This window comes from Sinohyriopsis cumingii, chromosome 4 (genome assembly GCF_028554795.1).
Source record: "Sinohyriopsis cumingii isolate HCF-2022 chromosome 4, ASM2855479v2, whole genome shotgun sequence".
In the NCBI taxonomy this organism is placed as follows: domain Eukaryota; kingdom Metazoa; phylum Mollusca; class Bivalvia; order Unionida; family Unionidae; genus Sinohyriopsis; species Sinohyriopsis cumingii.
In genome coordinates this window covers 116,896,747-116,919,344 of record NC_142964.1, presented here as the reverse complement: position 1 = coordinate 116,919,344, position 22,598 = coordinate 116,896,747, and the positions used below count along the sequence as shown (strand labels likewise).

Genomic DNA, 22,598 nt, shown 5'->3' with positions numbered 1-22,598 from the left:
CTAATATTTCTCACATCCTGTGCAGCAACACAGAAAGCCATAATCCTTTAATGTCTAGAAACTCGTTAGAATGATATGTTCTTTTCATTATGATTGCTGATTAAAGTATGATTTTACTACGTTAACTCATTCTCCCCTCTCTCTCTACACTTCTCTTGCTAAAATTGTGTAGGCTATGTTACTTCAGTTTTTGCCTTTTTCGAAACTTTAATTAATAAATGTTGCAATTAATCTTTTCTTCATAAAAATATAATTATATTTGTATTATCAAGTATTCTTCTGTAGAATTAAGGGATAGCACTTCACATTCAGTTTGGTGTATATTTGTAATCTTATATAATTATTTATATATACCTTGATTTCTGTGTTTGGAATCCACAATACTTTTAAACATAGGAATTAATTGTAAACATGAGAATAAATTACTAGGTGAACATCTGGAAGTGTCTGCTATGCATGGATACCTTAACTATCGATTTTGTATCATCATTTTTGGGTGATTTATGCATGGTTGAGATGGTATAGGGGTTGGTGCTTATATGCATGCTGATTAGTGCTGTCTACCCATTGACCCTGGTTCAGTTCTCAGTAGAGTACAATTTAAACTCATCAAAGCTGTATGACATTGATAATTAAGTGTATTCATAAAAGTTCTGTTAGTATTATCAAGCATTCTTCTGTAATATCCAGCGATAGCACAGTCCATTAAATTTGGTGTATATTTATAATCTTAACTCTCCATTTGTATCTTTGTTAGATTTGAGTGGTTAGTTGTTTGATTATTGGAAATCGGTGTTGTGGAGATATTTCTCAGTCTGAGTAATTAACCAATTTCTAGGAACAGAGCAGGATAAAATGTTTCCAGTTGGCATTGACCAGGTAGTTCATATCTTAATTTAGAGTTGTCTGGCTGTGCCTTTCAGTGTGAAATACTGATGACATGGACCACTCTTTCTATCATGGAATAATTGGAAAGGAGTCAGTCCTTTATTCTGAGATACCTTTCATTATGGTTGTGAAAGAAGGTTGTGGAATGGCACATGTTGGGTGCTTGCATAATGCAGTTAGAGGCTGTGTTTTTGACTGACTCTCAGATGGAACAGGAATTATTAATGTTCAGAATTTGGCTTAGTGGAGATGTCATGCAAATGGGAAACATGGATAAGCCATGTGAATGAGAAATAAGGAAAATCTATGCAATTGTGAAGTGATAGTTCCGTATTTGTGGTCATTGGTTTATGAGAGAACATTTGTTTTTAGTCTTTGTGTGTTATGTAGTCTTCCAAAAGACTATTGTCTTGAAGCCTTTGGAAATAGAGGAAAAACAAGAGACTTTGAGCTGAACTGACATGGTGTTTGATTTTGTTAGGTTCGAGAGACGTCTTGCTTGTAACTATACACACACACACACACACACACACACATATATATAATAGTAGTAATATTAACTTGCTTCTGACACTGTAAGAATTGGATAAATCGAAAATGTGCCAGCCTTATTCATTTGACTAAACAGAGTACTTGGACATGATTGTGTGTGTCAGCATTACATCAGGGAAAAGATTTTAGTATAGTAAGGAGCCAGTTGAATCCTGTGCAGTTATGCATGGCTATGTTTCCACAAGAAGGTACACTTCCTTGTCATTTCTGAAAACATGTTGTGTGTGTGTGTTAGTGATTATAAATCTTGGATTTCATTTTTCTGCAGACTCTTTGTTGTACATTTATGCAAAGACATTCATGTGGACTCTTGGTGATAACTTGTTGAAATTTCATTATAATTGTTTTATTCAAGAAAAAATATACCCCCATTCCCCAAAAAGTGCCTACAACTTGATTAGATTTTTTAAATTTTTTCAAGCAGGAACAAGATATTCATACACTCCAAGACATAAATTTCTAAATGAACTCTCTCACTCTCTCATCATACTTAAGCCTGACAAAAAGTATTCTTTCCAACGTGTCAAGAAAACTTGAACAATGTCAGAACTCTTATCTAACATGTCAGATTCATTGTTTGAAAAAATGTAACAAAATATTGCAGCTCAAAAAAAAAAACTGGTTCATAGATAATACTTTTTACTGTATGTCTTGAATAATGAGCAAAACAGCTTTTGGAAAAGAAGTTGGTCAGGATATGGTTAAAAATTATTTGTAACAATTTATGATATGACTATTGCTCATTTACTTGTAGACCATGGACAAAGAGAGTCACAGTACCTTTCACTTTGCATAAGCGGAATTTACAGTCCATGCTAGGGGTTGCAACAATGCAGTGTATTCACACATGCCAACATCATCAGCCAAGATTACATGCAATGCAGGCTGACAATATACATTAAAAATTTTCCTGCCTAATGCAAAAATACAACTGTTTGCAACTGAGAATTGTAAAATTTAGGATATCTAAAATTTCATATACGATTCATAAAAGATAAATCCTATGAATCTTTCTAACATTTGATATAGTTGACACAAAATTATAATGTTCATTTTCCATGTCTCTAAATGCCAAAAAAAAGAAATGGCAGACCACTTTTCTCTCATCTTTCACTCCATGGTGAAATTACAGGCGATTATGAGAATAGTAAGTTTTGTTTATAAAAACAGGAGAGTAGTAGAAGGTAGATTATAGAGGGGCTTGAGGAATTCCTTTATTTATAATAGAGATCATAGTGTGGTAAGGGTATAGGAAAGATATTTTTATATGGGATTTAAATTCTATTTTTATACCCATTTCTTTTACACACTATCCCATATTGTCAGTGAATGAATGAATGTTGGTTGTTTGCAAGGGTATGTTTATTATTACATTTATTATTATAGTCTAGATAGACCTGCACATGATAAACTTGTATTCATTTGCGCTAGAGGGCAACATATGACATAATTATCATTTCCGTTACAGGACAGAAATTAATATTTTCTGCCAAAATAGAGTGTTACATCATTAAAATGAGGCAGACTCATCTTGTGAAATAACCGATGAACCAGTTTTTAAACAAAATCTTTTACCTATATGGTAATTTACCTTATGCTCCAAAACTGCTATTCCCTTGTTAAATTTCTGTTATGACCCAGATTATCATTTCATATTAAATTGCCATTATGTCCCATATTACTCATCTTTGCTAACCAAGGTTCCCTATTTTAACACTATCTTCACCTTGGCAGGTCGAGCAGATATTTCTGTGCTTCAGCAGTGGTCTGTGAATTTCACTGGATGTGGCAGCAAGCCACCACATCCAATCAAAATTAAGTTGTTAAAATTTGAACTCTGTTTCTACATGATCTAGACAAGTGGAGCACACAACCTGAATGGACTCATAAATAAGTAATTTTTCACTGCCAGTTCATGTTTGTACAAATACCTTTCACTCAAATACATCTGTAATGGCTTCTCTGTAGTACATAGTCTTACTTTCAATGTTAAACTTCCAAAGTATCCTTTTGAAGTCAGTTGCCCCTGCCATTTTTGGTTGATGGAGAATGCACTGCTGTTGCATGCAGTTGGTAGTTGGTTGTACATAGTAAGGAGGCAACTCCTGAAATCCAATAGATGTTCCAAGGACAAAGCACTAAAATATCTGCTTGATCCGACTGTGTAGATATAATGGTTAACATATCAGAACCTTGGCCTGCAAAGATGCATACTACTATTCTCATGCTAAATTTTCCTTATCTCCCAGACTGTCCTTCCCATGTTAAATACTCCTTGTATTACATATTGTTTTTACCTTGTTTAACATGGGAGTCCCCTTATGCGCCAGATGGTCATTTAATACTACTAGTGAGAAAAGCCAGAATGGAGCTTCAGCGTCTCAACAAAGATAGTAGAGAGAGACCAGCAATGGCTGATGCAGAGGAAAGACAAGCAAGAAAACTGGGATATAGAGATGTAACTGGAGTTGTAGGAACACCAATATTAACATTTCAAATAACATCCTGCAAAAAAAAAAATGGGAGATTGAAGCAGAGGTTTCAAATTTTTTTAAAGCTGTCACCATTATAGCTATAGCGTTAATTTTATAAATTATTATAAGAAAAAGATTTCACAAAAAATAATTTGCTATATTTACATTTGAGTTCATTCCTCATACGATCGATTGGGTATGTTTCACCGTTTCTGTCTGTATGATGCATCGGGATCGGTTTTAAAATCATTATTTTAGTTGCTTTCAAAATGGCGACGGAGGGAACCTTCGAAACAAGAAGCAATCGTATTTATTGCATTTTTGCTGATGTTCATTTATGTCTACACTGTTAATTAGATTTAGATAGAAGAAGAAGGCATGCCCAAAGAAAAGAAAAGGCAAAGAAGCCCAGAGAGTTCTTATAGTCATCATAAACACAAGAAACGCAGGTCCTCTGACGAGAGACGGCAAGATGATTGTCGTGATCAAAAACATGACAGTCATAGAAGTAATAGACCAAGAGGGAATATTTCAGATAACAAAGAATATTTTGGACATGATCGTGCAGAAGACTCTAAAAAGTCAGGTTGTAAAGATGGTGTCCAAACCTCAGGAGGAGAAAGACACAGTAATGAAAAGGCGACTATAGCAACCCCCACAGCTGACAATAGTGTTCAGTGGATGCATAACGAAGATGAAGAAGAATCTGAAGTTGACTATAATTTTGATTTCATAAAGTATAAGCAATCCCTACACAAGATTTTCTTCAGGGAGTCAGACATTTTGAAACGGTATACACAAGTCCGTGTTTTCCCATTAGTATTTGTGACTTGTCATGATGACATTTATTCTGAATTCATTACACCTGTAAAATCCTTAGTATCAGGAATGTTTCACAATCAGTATTGAGAACGAGTGTTCTCTCATACTGTAAATCCACTCCAACTCTTGTGAAATTTTAAATAAAAAAAATACTTACCCACATATTAAAAAAATGTATAATTTCACTTACATAATTTGTATTTGTGGTGAATTTGGTCTGTACTGAATATATTCATATTTGTCATAATTTATCTGAGAACATAGTCAACTCGGTGTGCAGATAGTCACACTACAGTTTGTGAAATGAAGAAAGTCAACTCTGGTACCAGAATGTATGATCAAAGTATGTATATCATACCCTGCAGAAGTGCAGTGTACAAATTGCATTTAACTTAAGTAACTTAAAGTAACTTTATTTTTTGTTCAGAATATAACAGTTTAAGCACCATATTTAAGACAAGAAGATAATTTCTTCAAAGCATGATATTGACGATAAATATTTAAAAGTCTAAAAGTCATTGTGAAAGCATTTGGTTTTTCAATCCATTATGAAAACTTACCACAAAATATAATTTTGCAAAATCAATAAAGCATTGGTTCAGATTGATAGAGGAATTGGTCATAATAAACAGTTGCATTTGGTCCTACTTATCTGGTATCAAGGTAAGGCAGACAGGCCGATTATGGTTATAATTATTAAGGCAGACAGGCTGATGTTAGTTATGATGATCAAGGTAAGGCAGACAGGCTGATTATGGTAATGAAAAAAGTCTATTACCTCAGCTACACAATTTTTTCAAGCATTTTATTTTAGCATATTGATGCGAGTCCTTACAAAAAATTGACCTCATTGGTAGGAGTTTAAAAGGGAGACTTATAAAACATAAACTCTTGTTGCACTACTGGAAATAACAGTGTAGCTGAAACAATGTATTTTCTGCCATCTTCAGATGAAAAATTGTTTTGCAATGAAAACAAAAATGACCAAAGATAAGGAAAAAAACATTAGAAACTTTTCCATAATTAATCTAATTTCTGTCTCACCTGCAAAGCATAGGTGTGACAGAGGAATCCCTTTTCCAGAAGTATTGTTTAATGTTGGCGTAATCACAAGGACCTGGTTCAGGCAAGTCCTGGACTTGATGTGGCAGGTCCTTGAATTATAACTATTATTTATCTTTTTTCTGTTATCCATTTTCAGATGTGTATAAATTAAAATGCATTTTACTTATCCTTATTCATTGTGTTTTGTTGAAATAATGGCGTTTGTGATATATTAATATAAAAAAAACCCTTTGATTTGTGATTTTTATGGCTTATCTCCACTATTCACAATGCAGTTATTTACTCTCAATGGTTGGCTAATTTGAGATGGTGGTAAAAATGAACTGGAGTAGACACTCATTACCTCTTGCTGCATATTGGCTGATGTTCAACAATCGGAGCAGACTGGTTGCTAAAATATTAAAATACATTAAAATGTGTTCAGGTGTTGTATTTGCAAAAAGGTGCATTTCTTCAACAAGTTTTGTATTTAGCTTAGTTTCTCTGACACAGTTGGTTGCACAGTCATAAAACTGGTTGGATATTTTTATCTTGGAGTTTCTACTCACCATGGGAAATAGTGGGTCATTGTAACTTTTCATGATGTAGTGATTACCATATATTTTTATATTTAGCTCAGTTTCTGTGGCAACAATCATGAACATTGATCTTATTGGATTGTACCATCATCATGACAAAAGTAGGCCACATTAACCAAATTTTCTTGCTGTAGCAACTTTGCAAAGTATTTGGGTTATGCCTCAGCATATCACAATGCATATTAGTTCACATAATGCTTACTATTTGATTTCATTGTGAAAGAAAGCATGATGAGTATTGAATTGTGTTCATCACTGAAGAAACTGGTATTTATTTCAGGGGTTCAGATAACTACAATGATTTCTGGACATTTCTGGTGAAATATCAAGAATTTCAAAGAAAGAGGACTGGCAGTAAAGAATCTAGTAGGTGCAGTTAAATATGAAACTGTAGTCAATGGAATTAAAAGTGGTTTTAATTGTTTATAGGAAAATACATCAGTGATTGCTTTGTAGTAATAAACACCTTTTCATTCATATTTTTAAAAAATTAACTTTAAATCAATGTAGAGTTTATATTTAGTCCATAACAGAAATTTCTAGTTCTAAACATAACACTCATAAAAGTAGCATTATAAATATATACTAAGAAACATATAATTTCATTATTTTAAGATAATCGGTGGATTGTAATATATACTTTTATATTTAAGTACAATTTCTTGGTAGGCTGTGAACAAGATTTAAATTTTTCAGCTGGACATTACTGAGATTTTTAGTTGCAGAAAAAATATAAAGTATAAATATTTGTTAATTATATGTGTATGTACATTTTTTATTGCACTGAATCAGTTTTTCTTTTGAATAATGGGTAAACATGCTGAGTAAAAAGGCAAATCATCTTTTTCCAGCAAAAACGAAATTGAAACTGCCAGAAAGTAGATTTGGATTGCCAAGAAACTATGACACATGCTACAGAATAAATACCTCAGTCATAAGCAGAGATGTAGAAATATTCCTCAAGAAAGGACGCCTTATTGGTAAGTTATGAAGTCAAGATTTTTATTGCCTTTTGCTCAAAAGACAGACTGTTTTTATCATTTTAGGTCATTAAAAAATGTATTATCAGGATCTATATTGGTCAAAATTGACAGCTACTGAAAGACAATATGTCCTGGAAAGAAATGTCCCCCCTTGAGTTTATTAAATTCAAGGTTTTAAAAGAAAAATATGTGCACATCATATAATGTAACATTTCTGTCATCATTGGATTCTATTTTATTCTATAACTTAATTTGTCTTGTTCACAAAAAATAAATAATTCTGACATAAAAAGTAGATGCCAGACATTTTTGTTGCTTTGTGAAATTGTAAACAATTAGGCGTGTTTTTGTTGTTGTTGATCAGAAATTCTACTAAAGCCTTGTGTGTTTGAGTATGCATATCATGGGTCATACTACCAAGCAAAATGGGCAAATAAGTCACCTAAAAATGTAAACATGGCCTTCTTGTGTTAGGGAAGAGAAAATGACTTCGCCCTGTGACTTTTTAGATGTACGTTGAGTGACAGTAATTTAAGACTTTTAAGTTGTTCCCCCACCCTAGGCAGTTAGTTCCAGTGTTATGTTTTAGCTGAAGGCAAAATGTAGACATGCATTAATGCCAACAAACAAACTCTTGCATGTTGATAGGCATGTATTTTAATAACTGAATGATCATTAACCCTTTCCTTAGTAAGTTGGAAACAATCGCTACCTAATATCCACAACTTGTTTTTTGATGATGAAAACATACAAACATGTGTTTCAAAATTTAAATAATGGTAATTAAATAGCAATTTGTGTTTTAAGAATAGAATCAGTGAAAAACACTTTCTAACTTATAAAAAAAAACATATTTGAAGATTTTACCTGCTGTGTGTGATTTATTTTCTTCATAAAATTGTTTTGAAACCAAAAGTGAACCTGTAATGGGGCTATGGTAGCAGACGTCTCTGTGTTTAGGAAATACCACTTTATTAAGTTGTTTTTGTAAACTATTGTGAAATTTAATAAGGAAAATATACAATTCATATGTGATTGAAGATTAACCTAAAAATGTTATTATATAGGTCAGAAATGTATGGCCCAATTCTGTGTCATGGAATTAGAGAAGCACTGTAAGGTTAAGGTTGTTTTCTGACTTTAACTCAGTTTTTTTTACAAGAAAAGCAGAGAAGCAAATACTGTTTTAACCAATGCCTGATGTTACTACAAGTACATAGACAAATAAAACAAACATTAATTTGCGATCCAGTCAATGGACAGTTGCAATGATGCTAGAATATGAGTGGTTACATTAAGAAAATCCCTCTTTCTAAACATAGGTGCACTCACATGTTCGTTGTGTCGATTCGGCTAGAAAGAAGGGTCTAGTTCATTCATATATCGACTTTTAATCCTTTTGTGTGTTGTCTATGAATAGTTACAGTAATTTTTTTATCGGCTACAAAGAAATTAGGAGAAACATGCTATCTAAAGACGTGTGCATTTGCTCCCATGTACATGATACAGGGGTTGTTTAAAAAAGTATAGAAATCTTTTCAACTGCCATTTTATAGTTAACTTTCAGAAGGTGAAAAGACATGGATTATTTAAGCGTAGTTGATTAAGCATTTTTACTGAGTCGCAATTACAATACTGTTATCTAGCTACTCTTATCAATTAAAATTCATTACAATGTATAGCTTCTATCATACACGTTTAAAGCCATATGGCCAATATACCCTTGATATGAATATGATAATTTTCATACATGTAGAAAATGTGTTTTTAATGTACATACAACTCAGAAAATTTTCTACTTAAAAACAGAATATTGCTTAAAACCAATATTAAATGCAGATATACATACTGAGAAATAGAGGGCATAATTCAAATAATATATATATATATATATATATATATATATATATTGCTTTTAAGTGTAGCTTGACCCCTGGCATATAATTTGCCTGCTTTTTTTAATCATATATTAAATTTCCTGAGGTAAAGATTTGTCTTGTGCATAAATGTTGACCTCAGCTTCAGTGCATGCGATTTTCCTTCCTCATGTTTGTAAGATATAAAGCATGGATCAAATTTATTCTCTAATTCCTTAAAGCAAATATGAGATCCTTTAAAAGTTTTAAATTTTAAAAAAATTTCATATAATTCCTATTTATGAGATATTTTCAGTCCTTTTTTTGTGGTTTTGCCAGCTTTCTGATCAGTAAATTTTGAACTTCTAGGAATCTGTGAAATATAATTGATTTACATTATAACATGCATTTTTTTGTCCCTTTTTTGCTGTCAACTAGTTGTAAATCTCTGATGTATTATTTGTTTACATTGGAAAAACATTAAATTTTTGTCTTATAATTATTCATTATTTTATGTAAAAATTGGTCCTGTAATATGTCCTACATTTCCCATGTTCTTCTCAGGGTCATTAACCATTGTGGTCCCGATATACTGTCAGTTCAGCCGACTAGCTGATATGTAATACACCAGTGTTGATACATTTTTGTTTCCTGGTATGTATTCTTTAAAAATTAATGTTAAATTCTGTCACCTAATTCCAAGCTCGATCACTCAAATGACACCTGTTTCTTGCTGCTTCTTAGATCTGTAGTTAACATATTCCAGGATAATTACCCATTATCCTTTGTATGCAGCTTGGCCTGGTTGCCAGTTCAACCTTTAATGCTGGTTTTAGTCTTTGCACTGACACATTCACATGATAAACCAGTGATGATGGAGTTTACTGGTCATGTGTGTTATATTTCAGTCATTTTCGAAATGAACTCAACAGGAATGACGTGTTATTTCTCAAGATAGTCACATTCTGAATGCCCATTCAGGAATTAATGGACCAGACACCGTCAGATAAATGTCACATTACCGTACTCAGCTAACCCAATGTTTACATGACTGGGACTATCAGCTACAGAGCTGCTTATTCTGATAGTGGGATTTTTCCCATCAAGGAAAGAAAAGATCATAAGAAATGAAAGATGGGTTCAACACAGTGTGGAAGATTTACTTTCTTTTAGTGGAAATCATCAGAATGTATGCTAATACTTCTATATATCAAACTTTTTGGGTTAAATCTGCTTAATTATCAATCAAAGAGATAGGAAGATGGGGGTCACAAAGTTCCCAAGACAGTGAAATAATGAATATATATATTTCATTGATATTTTTTTAATTTGTTTTATGATGAAAACATACTGTGATGCTATGGTGTACTTACCCTCATGCTATCAAAAATGAATGAGGAGAATCCTGATTTCCATTAAGAAATTGATACCTTTCTTACATTTTTGTACCAAAAGTGAGTATGATCTATATATAAAAGGAATGCTTGGAATGTGTCCTTTATAAGGCAGGAAGGAATCAGCAACTTAATTTGTTGAATGAATCAATTTCATCAATAATGCATGAAAATTAAAAGTTGAAATCAAACTAGCTATGTTAAATGTTTTTCAGATGCAGAGATAGACAAAGAATTGACCATGACAAGGGTGAAACAGTTTCGAAATATTCTCCTGCATTATATTGACTTTGCACATAAACAGAAGGTAAAAATTTGATATATTTGCTTGTTATCTAGCCACAGAACTGATCCAACCAATCAAACGATTCTTCATTTGTTGTGTAATGAAACAATTCTTTATTTCTTGTGTAATCAAACACTTGCTCATTTTTTTGTAATAAAATATCTTTCTTGTGTAATCAAACACTTGTTCATTTTTTGTAATAAAACAAATCTTTCTTGTGTAATCAAACACTTGCTCATTTTTTGTAATAAAACAAATCTTTCTTGTGTAATGAAATAATGCTTCATTTTTTTTATCCTTTTTTCACCAGCATTGCAAACTTAAACAGTGATTTACTAGTGATGCTTTTGGTATTTATGTCAGTTTTTCCATGTTTTTTTAGCAGTTATAAGTTGGTGATAATTAGATACCACCTGTCCTACTTACATCTCTCCATTGTGTTGTTCTGCTTGTACCTATTTCTGAATGGAAGATTCCATATACTGACTTAAGATATTGTATAAGTCATCCTGTACTTTAGCCTTGGCAAAATGTCTGGAAATAAAATTCCCAAATAAACAGTTGGAGAGTGGCATCCTTCATGTAGAATAAATTAGATGAGTTAGTATTGTGCCTGTCACATACTGGACACACATACCTGACACATGCATATCTCCTAAAGGTTGAACCCTGACACTGGAACGTATTCTTTTTGAGTGTCAACTTCAGATTTTCAGGCAGAAGTATTTTGATGTAAACTCAATGAAGGAACTTTATGATGATATTCCAGGGGAGAAAACATTTGACTTATTGAGGGAATGCAGTTTATGATGAAATATTTAACAAGTAGTTTTGAGGATTTTACTTATGTTATCTTTATCTTTTTGTTTATTAGTGATAAATAAATTGAAGTTGTATGGTAGGTTGGATCACAGATAATATTTTATTTTCTCCCATTAATGGCTGTTAATTGATTTTCAAGAAATTGATCAAATTATATTTTGGAACTATGTTAACTGTTTATAGCTTAAGTTCTTTTAATGCAAGCACCAGACATTGGTTGAGACCTGACTCTAAGAGTGCCCTTTTTTTTAATGCAAGCACCAGACATTGGTTGAGACCTGACTCTAAGAGTGCCCTTTTTTTTAATGCAAGCACCAGACATTGGTTGAGACCTGACTCTAAGAGTGCCCTTTCTTTTAATGCAACCACCAGACTTGGTTGAGACCTGACTCTAAGAGTGCCCTTTTTTTTAATGCAAGCAGCAGACATTGGTTGAGACCTGACTCTAAGAGCGTCATTTCTGTGCAGTTGTACCCAGAACATGTACTATTCTCACATGCATTAGAATCATAACTGGGGTCTTGTTATCCCATTACTGGAAATCACAAAATATCTTGTGCTAATCTCATATGCAGTTAGAGTCCTAACTGGAGTTATCTTCTTGTCCTGTTACTGGAAATCACAAGATATCATGTTGATATACATTAAAAGTCCTAAATGGAATTTCTGATCCCATTGATAGAAACCACATTATATTAATCTCACATGCATTAAAGTCCTTAACTGGAGTGGTCATGTTTTCCCATTACTGGAAATCACAAAATATCATGTATTAACCTTATGTGCTTTAGAGTCACAACAGGTGGATTCTTATCCTATTACCGTTAACCACAAAATATTATGCATTAATCTCACATGCATTAAAGTCTTTAACTGGAGTGCTCATGTTTTTCCATTACTGGAAATCACAAAATATCACGTATTAACCTCATATGTATTAGAGTCACAACAGGTGTATTCTTCTTATCCTATTACCGTTAACCACAAAATAGTATGCATTAATCTCACATGCATTAAAAGAGCCCTGGGTGGCCAGGTGGTCTTGCCTTTACTGATCACTGCCGTCTCACCTATGTCTGCGTGGGTTTGAGTCTTTTGCTCAGCCAATGTAGCTATGTGAGAAAGATGCCATTAGCTTCCTATGGTCTGGTGGTTCATACCAGGCTTTTCCTGGGTTCTTCCTCCACCAGTTATAACATGCATCATGTGCTGAGGAATGGCATAAAAACACAAAAACAACACATGCATTAAAGTCCCTACCAGGAGTGCTCTTGTTTCCCCATTACTGGAAATCACAAAATATTAGTGAATCTAAAGAAAACGTTCTACCAAAATTAGCAGTCAAACTAATTTTTACTTAAATTTAATTCATGCAGAAATGATGTACTAAAAAGGTTTTAGTGTATATGATATAAATAGCAATAATTATCTAAATGGGTAGTTCCAGAAGTACTCATCGTTATTCTAAGAATGTTGAAGTAAAGTGTGGAGATATTAACCAGTGGATGTTAATTTATCAAGCACTGCAATGAATGACTTGTTATAATTTTAATGGCTATACTTTGTGTGTTTTCACAATTTCATTGTAGCATGAGAGAGACTATGTCTCATATTGTCTCTTTTAACAGACTATTGAGTACTACTTTTGTTCGCATATCTTGTCAAACCATTACAATAAAAAAAATAGTTGTTTCCCACAATAATTTGCTCAAATCCTGTGTTGCTAATTTGCAGAAATTAATTACTCACCAAAATTGAATGATGCTAAAAAATTACAGTATCTTATTATTATCTTGATTTGTCTATAATAGTTTGCTAAACTGAAGAAAATTCGGCAAGACCAGGAGAACCTGCCAATCTTCCAGTACAAATCCATGATTGTGGAGAAAATCAAAGAACACCAGGTGGTGGTTGTAGCTGGAGACACTGGCTGTGGAAAATCCACTCAGGTACTCCAATAAGTTGACAATTTCTTAAAATTATCACAACTGGTGACTCATAGTATTGAGAGGTTTTATGGTAGCTCGCTTAATTCATAGAGCACCATTGTCATAATCCAAAGGTTGCAGGTTTAATACCCAGTCAGGACAGCCTCTGTGTGCCCTTGGAAAGCGTTTATCTCCCACTTCCTGAGCATGATGAAGCCAGTTATGTGTTAGAAGTGCTACTGAAACCAACAAACAAATCTTAGTACAGATACCTAATTTTTTTTTTTTTTTGTATCAATTTTCATTGATTTACCAAAACCAAGAATATTTTGGGTACTTAATTCTTTGATGGTGAAAAAGGGCCCTATAATTAAATGTCCTCTGCCTTTTCTGTCATATCCTAAAAAAAGACCACTGACGTACTGGTAAATAATGGTCTTTTTGAACTGCCTGCAATTTAATGGTTGTTATTACATCATTATGACTTCAAGTGATTTCAATTGTATAATTACAAACTACAGGAATAACATTACAAATTAAAAGTGTAGCTGTTTCAATGATGGTTGAAAGACTGTTGAGTGTTATTTTTAACAGCTATCATTCTATTAGGATCTATTCTGTAGACATCAAGCCATATGTTCATCAACCAAAAACTCACCAGTCTGGGAAGTATTCATATGATTAAATCAATCTCTTTCATAGAGTTGACATTATTCAACACATAAATTGATTTATTTCAGGGGAAAATGAGAGCAGATGTCAAAGATTTTGGTTTTTAGTTAGCATGAACAAATCAGGAAGAAAATAAATAACTTGTAGGCTTGTTATCATCATGACAGATTAAATTGCATGGAAGAAGTTGTTTCTTATTTGAGCTGAGACTTGAAAACTCAGTTTAAAACCTTTTTTCCCTTTGCTTCCAGGTCCCTCAATATTTGCTGGAGGCAGGGTTTGAGAACATTGCCTGCACACAGCCTAGGAGAATAGCCTGCATATCGCTATCCAAGAGAGTGGGTTATGAAACACTTAACGAGTATGGGTCGGAAGTGGCTTATCAGGTTGGGATTTTAGCTTCTTTAAAGAATTACAAAAATTGCACTTGTTGTAATTTGAGTTTTGCTGTAAAAGTTTTAACCATTCATAATGACATTATTTCATCAGCATGGATCTTTGGTGTAAGAGGTTTCTGAGTTACATGACATTTGGGATGTTTTCTTTCTGTGGATATGTTTTGTAAAACATGTTTAAATAAGTGGCAAAGCCACAACATAAAATGTGTGGGTTTTTTTTGTACAAGTCAAAATATATTTGGCAATAATGCATAAATAGAAAATTTCCTTTTTTATGTTCCATTTTGCTCCTGAATGGAATCTTTTTGAAAATTAAACATGTCTTTCAAATGTTCCTGCTCATTTTATTTGAAAGATTTAGCATAGCACAAAAATGGCAGTTATGACAAGGGACACAACTCTAAAGAGAATAAATAATTTCCATACCTTGAAGGCAATGCATCTGATTTTCAGAATGCTTGTTTTTCTTGCTGTATGTATAACTTTTGTATATTCAAGTGTTGAATGCCATTATAAGAAGACATATTTTCACATCTCAAACTATGAGGGTATATTTTTTAAATGAAAAAAATTAGGAATGAAGATGTAATAAATTATTTCACCAATAATGTCCTTCATTTCACTGTTTCTATATGTAATAAATAAGGATATATAAAGAAAACATCAGCCTGTAGCCATCTACATCAGTGACTTTGGAATTCAACTTAAGGCTATAAAAAACATCAGTGGCTTATCCAAAACATCATCAAAACCCTTATATATATCATCAAAAAAAATGATATATAAATAAGGGCATCTTGTTCATAGATGTTTTCAAGTAACATACAATAGTCTATATGCAGTAATTGGTCAGACATATGGAATTTTGTTTCAGTAAAGAAGAAAATATAAGATTCCTTGCTTGCTGAGGAGGGCTCATTAAAAGTGCTAATCCTTCATATACACAAGTTGCAACAAATACTTGTCACCATTGTCATTTTACTCAACTGGACACTTATGCACTAGACCATTTATGCTCTTATTAAAATAGCACAGGTACCTAGGCAAAAGGAAAATTCTTTAATGTTAAAATTAGATTACCAAAACGTTTTACTGTAAATGTGAGTACTATTCTGAAATCAGGTTAGGTTTTAAACAGCAATTTCTTGATTAATATACAAAATGTTTTTCTTTGTACATAGTTATGCAAAGGTCATATATTACAAGAGGTTTAAACCCAGTGCCTTAACTCAGAATGTAATAATTTCATGATTTGTATCCATTTCTGCATTGAACAAATGTGTAAAGAAAACCCCCAAAACAAAGTTGGCTTCCTTTGCAGCATATTATGTACTGACAACAAGGAGTAGGCAAATATATTTGATAATTGACGAATGCTGGCTATCAGACAATGTTCAACTTCAGTGCTTGTTGAGGGTAGAACAAGCAGACAGATTTATTGTTAAGGGTAGAACATGCAGACAGATTTATTGTTAAGGGTAGAACATGCACACAGATTTATTGTTAAGGTTAGAACATACACACAGATTTATTGTTAAGGGTAGAACATGCACACAGATTTATTGTTAAGGGTAGAACATACACACAGATTTATTGTTAAGGGTAGAACATGCAGACAGATTTATTGTTAAGGGTAGAACATACAGATTTATTTTTAAGGGTAGAACGTACAGGTTTATTGTTAAGGGTAGAACATGCACACAGATTTATTATTAAGGGTAGAACATACACACAGATTTATTGTTAAGGATAGAACATGCACACAGATTTATTGTTAAGGATAGAACATACACACAGATTTATTGTTAAGGGTAGAACATGCACACAGATTTATTATTAAGGGTAGAACATACACACAGATTTATTTTTAAGGGTAGAACATACACATTTATTTTTAAGGGTAGAACATACACACAGGTTTATTGTTAAGGGTAGAACATGCACACAGATTTATTATTAAGGGTAGAACATGCACACAGATTTATTATTAAGGGTAGAACATGTACACAGATTTATTATTAAGGGTAGAACATACACACAGATTTATTTTTAAGGGTAGAACATATAGATTTATTGTTAAGGGTAGAACATACACACAGATTTATTGTTAAGGGTAGAACATGCACCCAGATTTATTGTTAAGGATAGAACATACACACAGATTTATTTTTAAGGGTAGAACATATAGATTTATTGTTAAGGGTAGAACATACAGGTTTATTTTTAAGGGTAGAACATATAGATTTATTGTTAAGGGTAGAACATACACACAGATTTATTGTTAAGGGTAGAACATGCACACAGATTTATTATTAAGGGTAGAACATGCACACAGATTTATTATTAAGGGTAGAACATACAGATTTATTTTTAAGGGTAGAACATATAGATTTATTGTTAAGGATAGAACATACACACAGATTTATTTTTAAGGGTAGAACATATAGATTTATTGTTAAGGGTAGAACATACAGGTTTATTTTTAAGGGTAGAACATATAGATTTATTGTTAAGGGTAGAACATACACACAGATTTATTGTTAAGGGTAGAACATACACACATATTTATTGTTAAGGATAGAACATGCACACAGATTTATTGTTAAGGATAGAACATGCACACAGATTTATTGTTAAGGGTAGAACATGCACACAGATTTATTGTTAAGGGTAGAACATACACACAGATTTATTTTTAAGGGTAGAACATATAGATTTATTGTTAAGGGTAGAACATACACACAGATTTATTGTTAAGGATAGAACATGCACACAGATTTATTGTTAAGGATAGAACATGCACACAGATTTATTTTTAAGGGTAGAACATATAGATTTATTGTTAAGGGTAGAACATACACACAGATTTATTGTTAAGGATAGAACATGCACACAGATTTATTGTTAAGGGTAGAACATACACACAGATTTGTTTTTAAGGGTAGAACATATAGATTTATTGTTAAGGGTAGAACATGCACACAGATTTATTGTTAAGGATAGAACATGCACACAGATTTATTGTTAAGGATAGAACATGCACACAGATTTATTGTTAAGGATAGAACATGCACACAGATTTATTGTTAAGAGTAGAACATACACACAGATTTATTGCTAAGGGTAGAACATACACACAGATTTATTGTTAAGGGTAGAACATACACACAGATTTATTGTTAAGGGTAGAACATACACACAGATTTATTAAGGGTAGAACATGTACACAGATTTATTGTTAAGGGTAGAACATGCACACAGATTTATTCTGAAGGTGTGAATATACATCTGCTTGATGACAAAGTAGTAAAGTCTTTCTCTGCCACAGTCCAGTTTTACATAGTCAGGACTAGTGGTTTTTCTGAGCCCTGCTGAGACAACTAGAACCAGTCTGACATTGTCTTTTTTCATTCTTGCCTGAATTAACAGTGAGCAGGATACAGGTATCATTTGCCTACAGCTACAATAGTGGCAGTGATGGTGAGCACCACAGTTAAACATTAGACTCTGCCTATCTATCAGACATTGTAGTGCAATTTACATGAGAGATACATCTTTCCGGCAGAACCTTTATTCATATTTATTGTCACTATGCAATACATTCAGCTCCATTTGGTAACTTGTACTTTTATTTGCTACATATTACTTAATCAAAAGCAAAAATAATTCTGGAATGTTTTTCTTTACTTTTGTAGGTTAGATTTGAAAAGACAAGGACAAAAACAACAAAAATTTTGTTTCTAACTGAAGGTAAGCACTATTCTTTAGAATCTTTGCATTTTTTCATTGAAAGCACTGTAGAAAGCACATGGAAGGCAGCAACCAGGGATGTTTAAAAAAACAAAAAAAGAGTTCTACATGTTGGTCTATCCACTAGTCATGCTACCAGGATTAGCTACAATAACCAATCTCTTTTAAGGTAGGAACAGTAACTGCTGCAATCGACTAAATGACTGCAAATTCCTCTCTTTTTTTAAATATATCCAGAAAAATAGTTTTGCTGAAATTCAGAGAAAACTGGTTAACTTTGAAGCATCAATTGTTCTGTATAAATGCTCAGCAAATGAAAATAAATTCAGTCTCAATCAATGTTCTAGTTATTTTATGTTGCCACCACAATAAGAAACATGCATTTTTTGGGGTCCTCCAATGCTGTCCTTTGGTGTTGACTTGAATAACACACATGCACCCTTCATCAAAGAAAGCTGACTGCAGTCTTCAATAAAAACAAAGAACCTTTCATCAAAGGAAGTCAGCACCAAACTTAAATAAAACAATGGAATCAAATGGATTGTTGCATTTTCCAGAGTGACTGTATCACGTTTATTGTGCCGTGAAAGTTTCCTTTTTGCAGGAAAAAGTTTATGCTTACGTTTGCTACCATAAAATGCAAATTAAATTTCCAGTCTTGTGAAACCATAGATATCTGACCGTCAAGTTATGCTCTGCTGTATATAACCACTATAATCTGGAAATATTAGTACATAAACACAACAGTTGCTCATTTATATTTGTTCATTTTAGGGGATGCAAAGGGACTTTACTTTTGGTAATTAATTGTTTTGTCTGCTCAAGATAAACTTTATTATTGTTATTATTAGTTTTGTTGTTTTTAAAATATGCATAATTTGTATTCGAAATTTTGAGTTACTTAATTTCTTTAAATGACCTTATTTTCAGGTCTGTTACTGAGACAGATGACCTCAGACCCCCTGCTGATAATGTACAATGTGATAGTGATAGATGAAGTCCATGAGCGTCACATTCACACTGATTTCTTGCTTGGGGTCCTCAAGTGCCTTCTGCATCATAGGAAAGACTTGAAAGTTGTTCTTATGTCTGCCACCATAAACATCAATCTGTTCAGTCATTACTTTGATGATGCCCCGGTTGTCAAGGTAACATTTAGTGAAAAATGTAAAAACTGTGCAGAGCATGTGTAATTACAACTATTCTTTTAACAGTTGGAAGCCAGATTTAATTTTTTAAAACAGATGTGTCAAGAGAAATATTAGTACATAAACACAACAGTTGCTCTTGACTTCATTTTTATTTTACTTACAGAAATAATTTTTGAAAGGTGAATCAGTTAAACAACTGAGTTTGCAAGATATTGATTGTTTAGATCCAGGAAAATCAGACTGCAAATGTATTTGAGGGTCACTTTAAAGGCAAGGTGGATATTTTTTTTAAAATTATGTGCATCATTTCTTCTTGAAAATGATGATTTAGTTATAATTTCTTCATTGTACCCATATAATATGAGGAAACCCATTATTAACACATTTCTTTATAACATAAATTCAGATGTATTAAAATGATAACTTCATGGTTCCTTATTATTTTTTTTCAGTACTTTAATTCACCAAATCTACTAAAAAAAACATCAGCTGAGAAATTTATAAAAAATTGTTCACATTTGAGAGATGTATTGCTTACAGATTAACATTTGTACAATTAAATTTCATAGAGCCTGGTGATACCTTGATCATGACTGTTATATAAATAATCATTCATACAATTGTTAAATTTCATACAGCCTGATGATATCATGATCGTGACTGTTCTGTAAATTGGTAGGTAATGAAATGGGCATGTTGACTTGAACAAACAATGGCATAGCTCCATAGTACCAAAACTTGTGTCAAAGAGATTATAAACTGTGCTGTGGTTTGCACCATTGTGTCTGAAGTCTGGTATTGAAAATCCCTTGATAATTAGAAAAAGTGGAAAATGCCTTTGAAAAGCCAATAAATTTGCATTGGCAACCCTTCAGAAGCTATGAATTTCACTCATATGCCTTATTATGATAATAAGTGTTCACTTTTACCTATTTTATTTATTTTTGGTGAAAACTGAATGTTAACATTTTTTCTTATCCTCCATTTCTTCACACATTACTTTTATTTGGATGTCTTTGGTATTATCTCTTTTCTTATGGCCATATTGTGATTTGTTTTATTTTTACTTCGATAGCATAGTTTTGGTGTCACTATCAGTTAACCAGTTGGTGTAAATGGTGGATGAAGCAAAGTGAATGTTGATTTCACCATTTGCTCTAATGATGTTGAAATGCATGTTCATTCACAGATTGATCACAAATCACCAATGCTTATGGATTATTGAGTTTTTGTCTATGTGTGCTTTGCGTAAGAAGTTAATGGATTTGGGAAAAATAGTGAAGTATGCCCTTTTCTCAGGGGCCCCGAGTGGCCGAGTGGTCTAAAGCGCTCTTCGTTACGGATCACTGCCATCTCACCTCTGTCTGCGGCGGTTCGAGTCTAAGATTCAGCCAATGTGGGCATGTGAGAAAGCTTGCCAGTAGCTTCTCGTGGGTCGGTGGTTCTTTCCGGGGTTTTCCGGGTTCTTCCTCCACCATTAATACTGGCCGCCATGTATAGCCTATCGTGCTGAAAAATGGTGTTAAACCCCACAACAACAACAACCTTTCCTCATGTATGAGAAGTAGCATACAACAATTGTTGCAAACACTTTGGAATCCTCTGAAAAGCACTGATAGCTTCTTGTTTGTAGATAGATTCTGAGAAAACTTGTATCAGACAGTTGCAAATTCCTCCTCCTCTTCTGATGCATCTGGTGAATCAAAGTTCATATTTGCACCAGAACTCCTCCCCAAGCAATCACATTTAAAGTTGACAGCATCATTGAGAAGACAGGGGCCACAAGGCAACTAGCATTTAGTGTTTAGTTTAATTATTTTATGTAACGATATTATTTAAGGCCCAGGGGATTTCAGTAATTTGGAAGAAAAATCAAAGGATATGATAGAATCTGTTAAGAAGTAAAATGTAGAGATTGGACATAGCTTACAACATACAATACTGTGATTTGACAAAATACACTTAGAAAATTAGTAATGACATTAACATTTGTTGACAGTGTCATTTGTGCATGCATGTTGATGTTTATATTTTGAGACTGAAACTTTTCACACTTTATTTTATAATATGGAAGATGGAATCAGCACACACAGAGTAAAAGAAGTTTCAGAATTTAAATTTAAAAGTAAGTAAAATAAGTTAAACCAGTCTTTGAAAAAATTGTAATGTGCCCTTGATAAAATATTGAAAAAATCCTTAAGTTTTGGTCCTGTTATGTGAACCATGTGTGCTGTAGTCTTTACTTACCTTAGGAGAGCAAATTAAAAGTTTTGGATGAGTTCACCTTTAGTCACAATATACACTTAATTCTCTTAAGTTGTTCTAAAGCTTGGAATGTTTTCTGTGTACCAGCATAGTGAAAAGATGTTTTACTTAGAGCAGGAGAATGGTCAAGAGTGTTAGGTGTCATTAATATTCCACAAAATTATGTCCACTATCAGTACATTCTACATATGATTTTGTCAAGCTAAAATTTCATGTTCAGTTATGATCATCATGTTATACAGTGGACCCCACTTATACCACAGAGTCATCTCATGGATCCAGCCATCATGTTATACAGTGGATACCACTTTTATCACAGTCATTTCATGAACTTGAAGCCATCATGTTATGCAGTGGATCTTACCTGCTTATATCACAGTGTCATTTCATGAACCCAACCATGCAGTGGATCCCACTTATATCACCAAATCATTTCATGGACCAAAACTAAAGTTATACAGTGGATCCTGCTTATATCACCATGTCATTTGATGTACCCCAGCCACCAGGATATACAATGGATTAAATTCTTTCAGATTAATGTTTTTGATGTATTTGAAAAGTGGCTGAATTCCTTTCCTTTGACAATTTTACATTTTCTATATCCACAGTCATATCATGTTTCAACAATGATATTAAATTTTCTTTTTCTGTCCTTTTTTGGTGTCTCCATTCTGAATGAGCAACTTAAAGCTAAACTGATACAGACTCCAA

At 33.0% G+C, this 22,598-nt stretch overlaps 1 protein-coding gene across 1 annotated transcript in view; it reads left to right on the top strand.

Moving 5' to 3' along the window:
- The first annotated feature begins 4,165 nt into the window (after window positions 1-4,165).
- LOC149801955 (putative ATP-dependent RNA helicase DHX34) overlaps window positions 4,166-22,598 on the top strand; it is a 99,806-nt gene continuing 81,373 nt past the window's right edge. Inside the window, exons 1-8 of the mRNA XM_089956353.1 lie at window positions 4,166-4,705; window positions 6,660-6,745; window positions 7,231-7,359; window positions 10,828-10,919; window positions 13,532-13,669; window positions 14,572-14,706; window positions 18,414-18,468; window positions 19,399-19,616. Of these exons, the coding sequence (XP_089812479.1) occupies window positions 4,293-4,705; window positions 6,660-6,745; window positions 7,231-7,359; window positions 10,828-10,919; window positions 13,532-13,669; window positions 14,572-14,706; window positions 18,414-18,468; window positions 19,399-19,616 (1,266 nt within the window). The 5' untranslated portion in view covers window positions 4,166-4,292. The remainder of the gene's footprint in view (window positions 4,706-6,659; window positions 6,746-7,230; window positions 7,360-10,827; window positions 10,920-13,531; window positions 13,670-14,571; window positions 14,707-18,413; window positions 18,469-19,398; window positions 19,617-22,598) is intronic.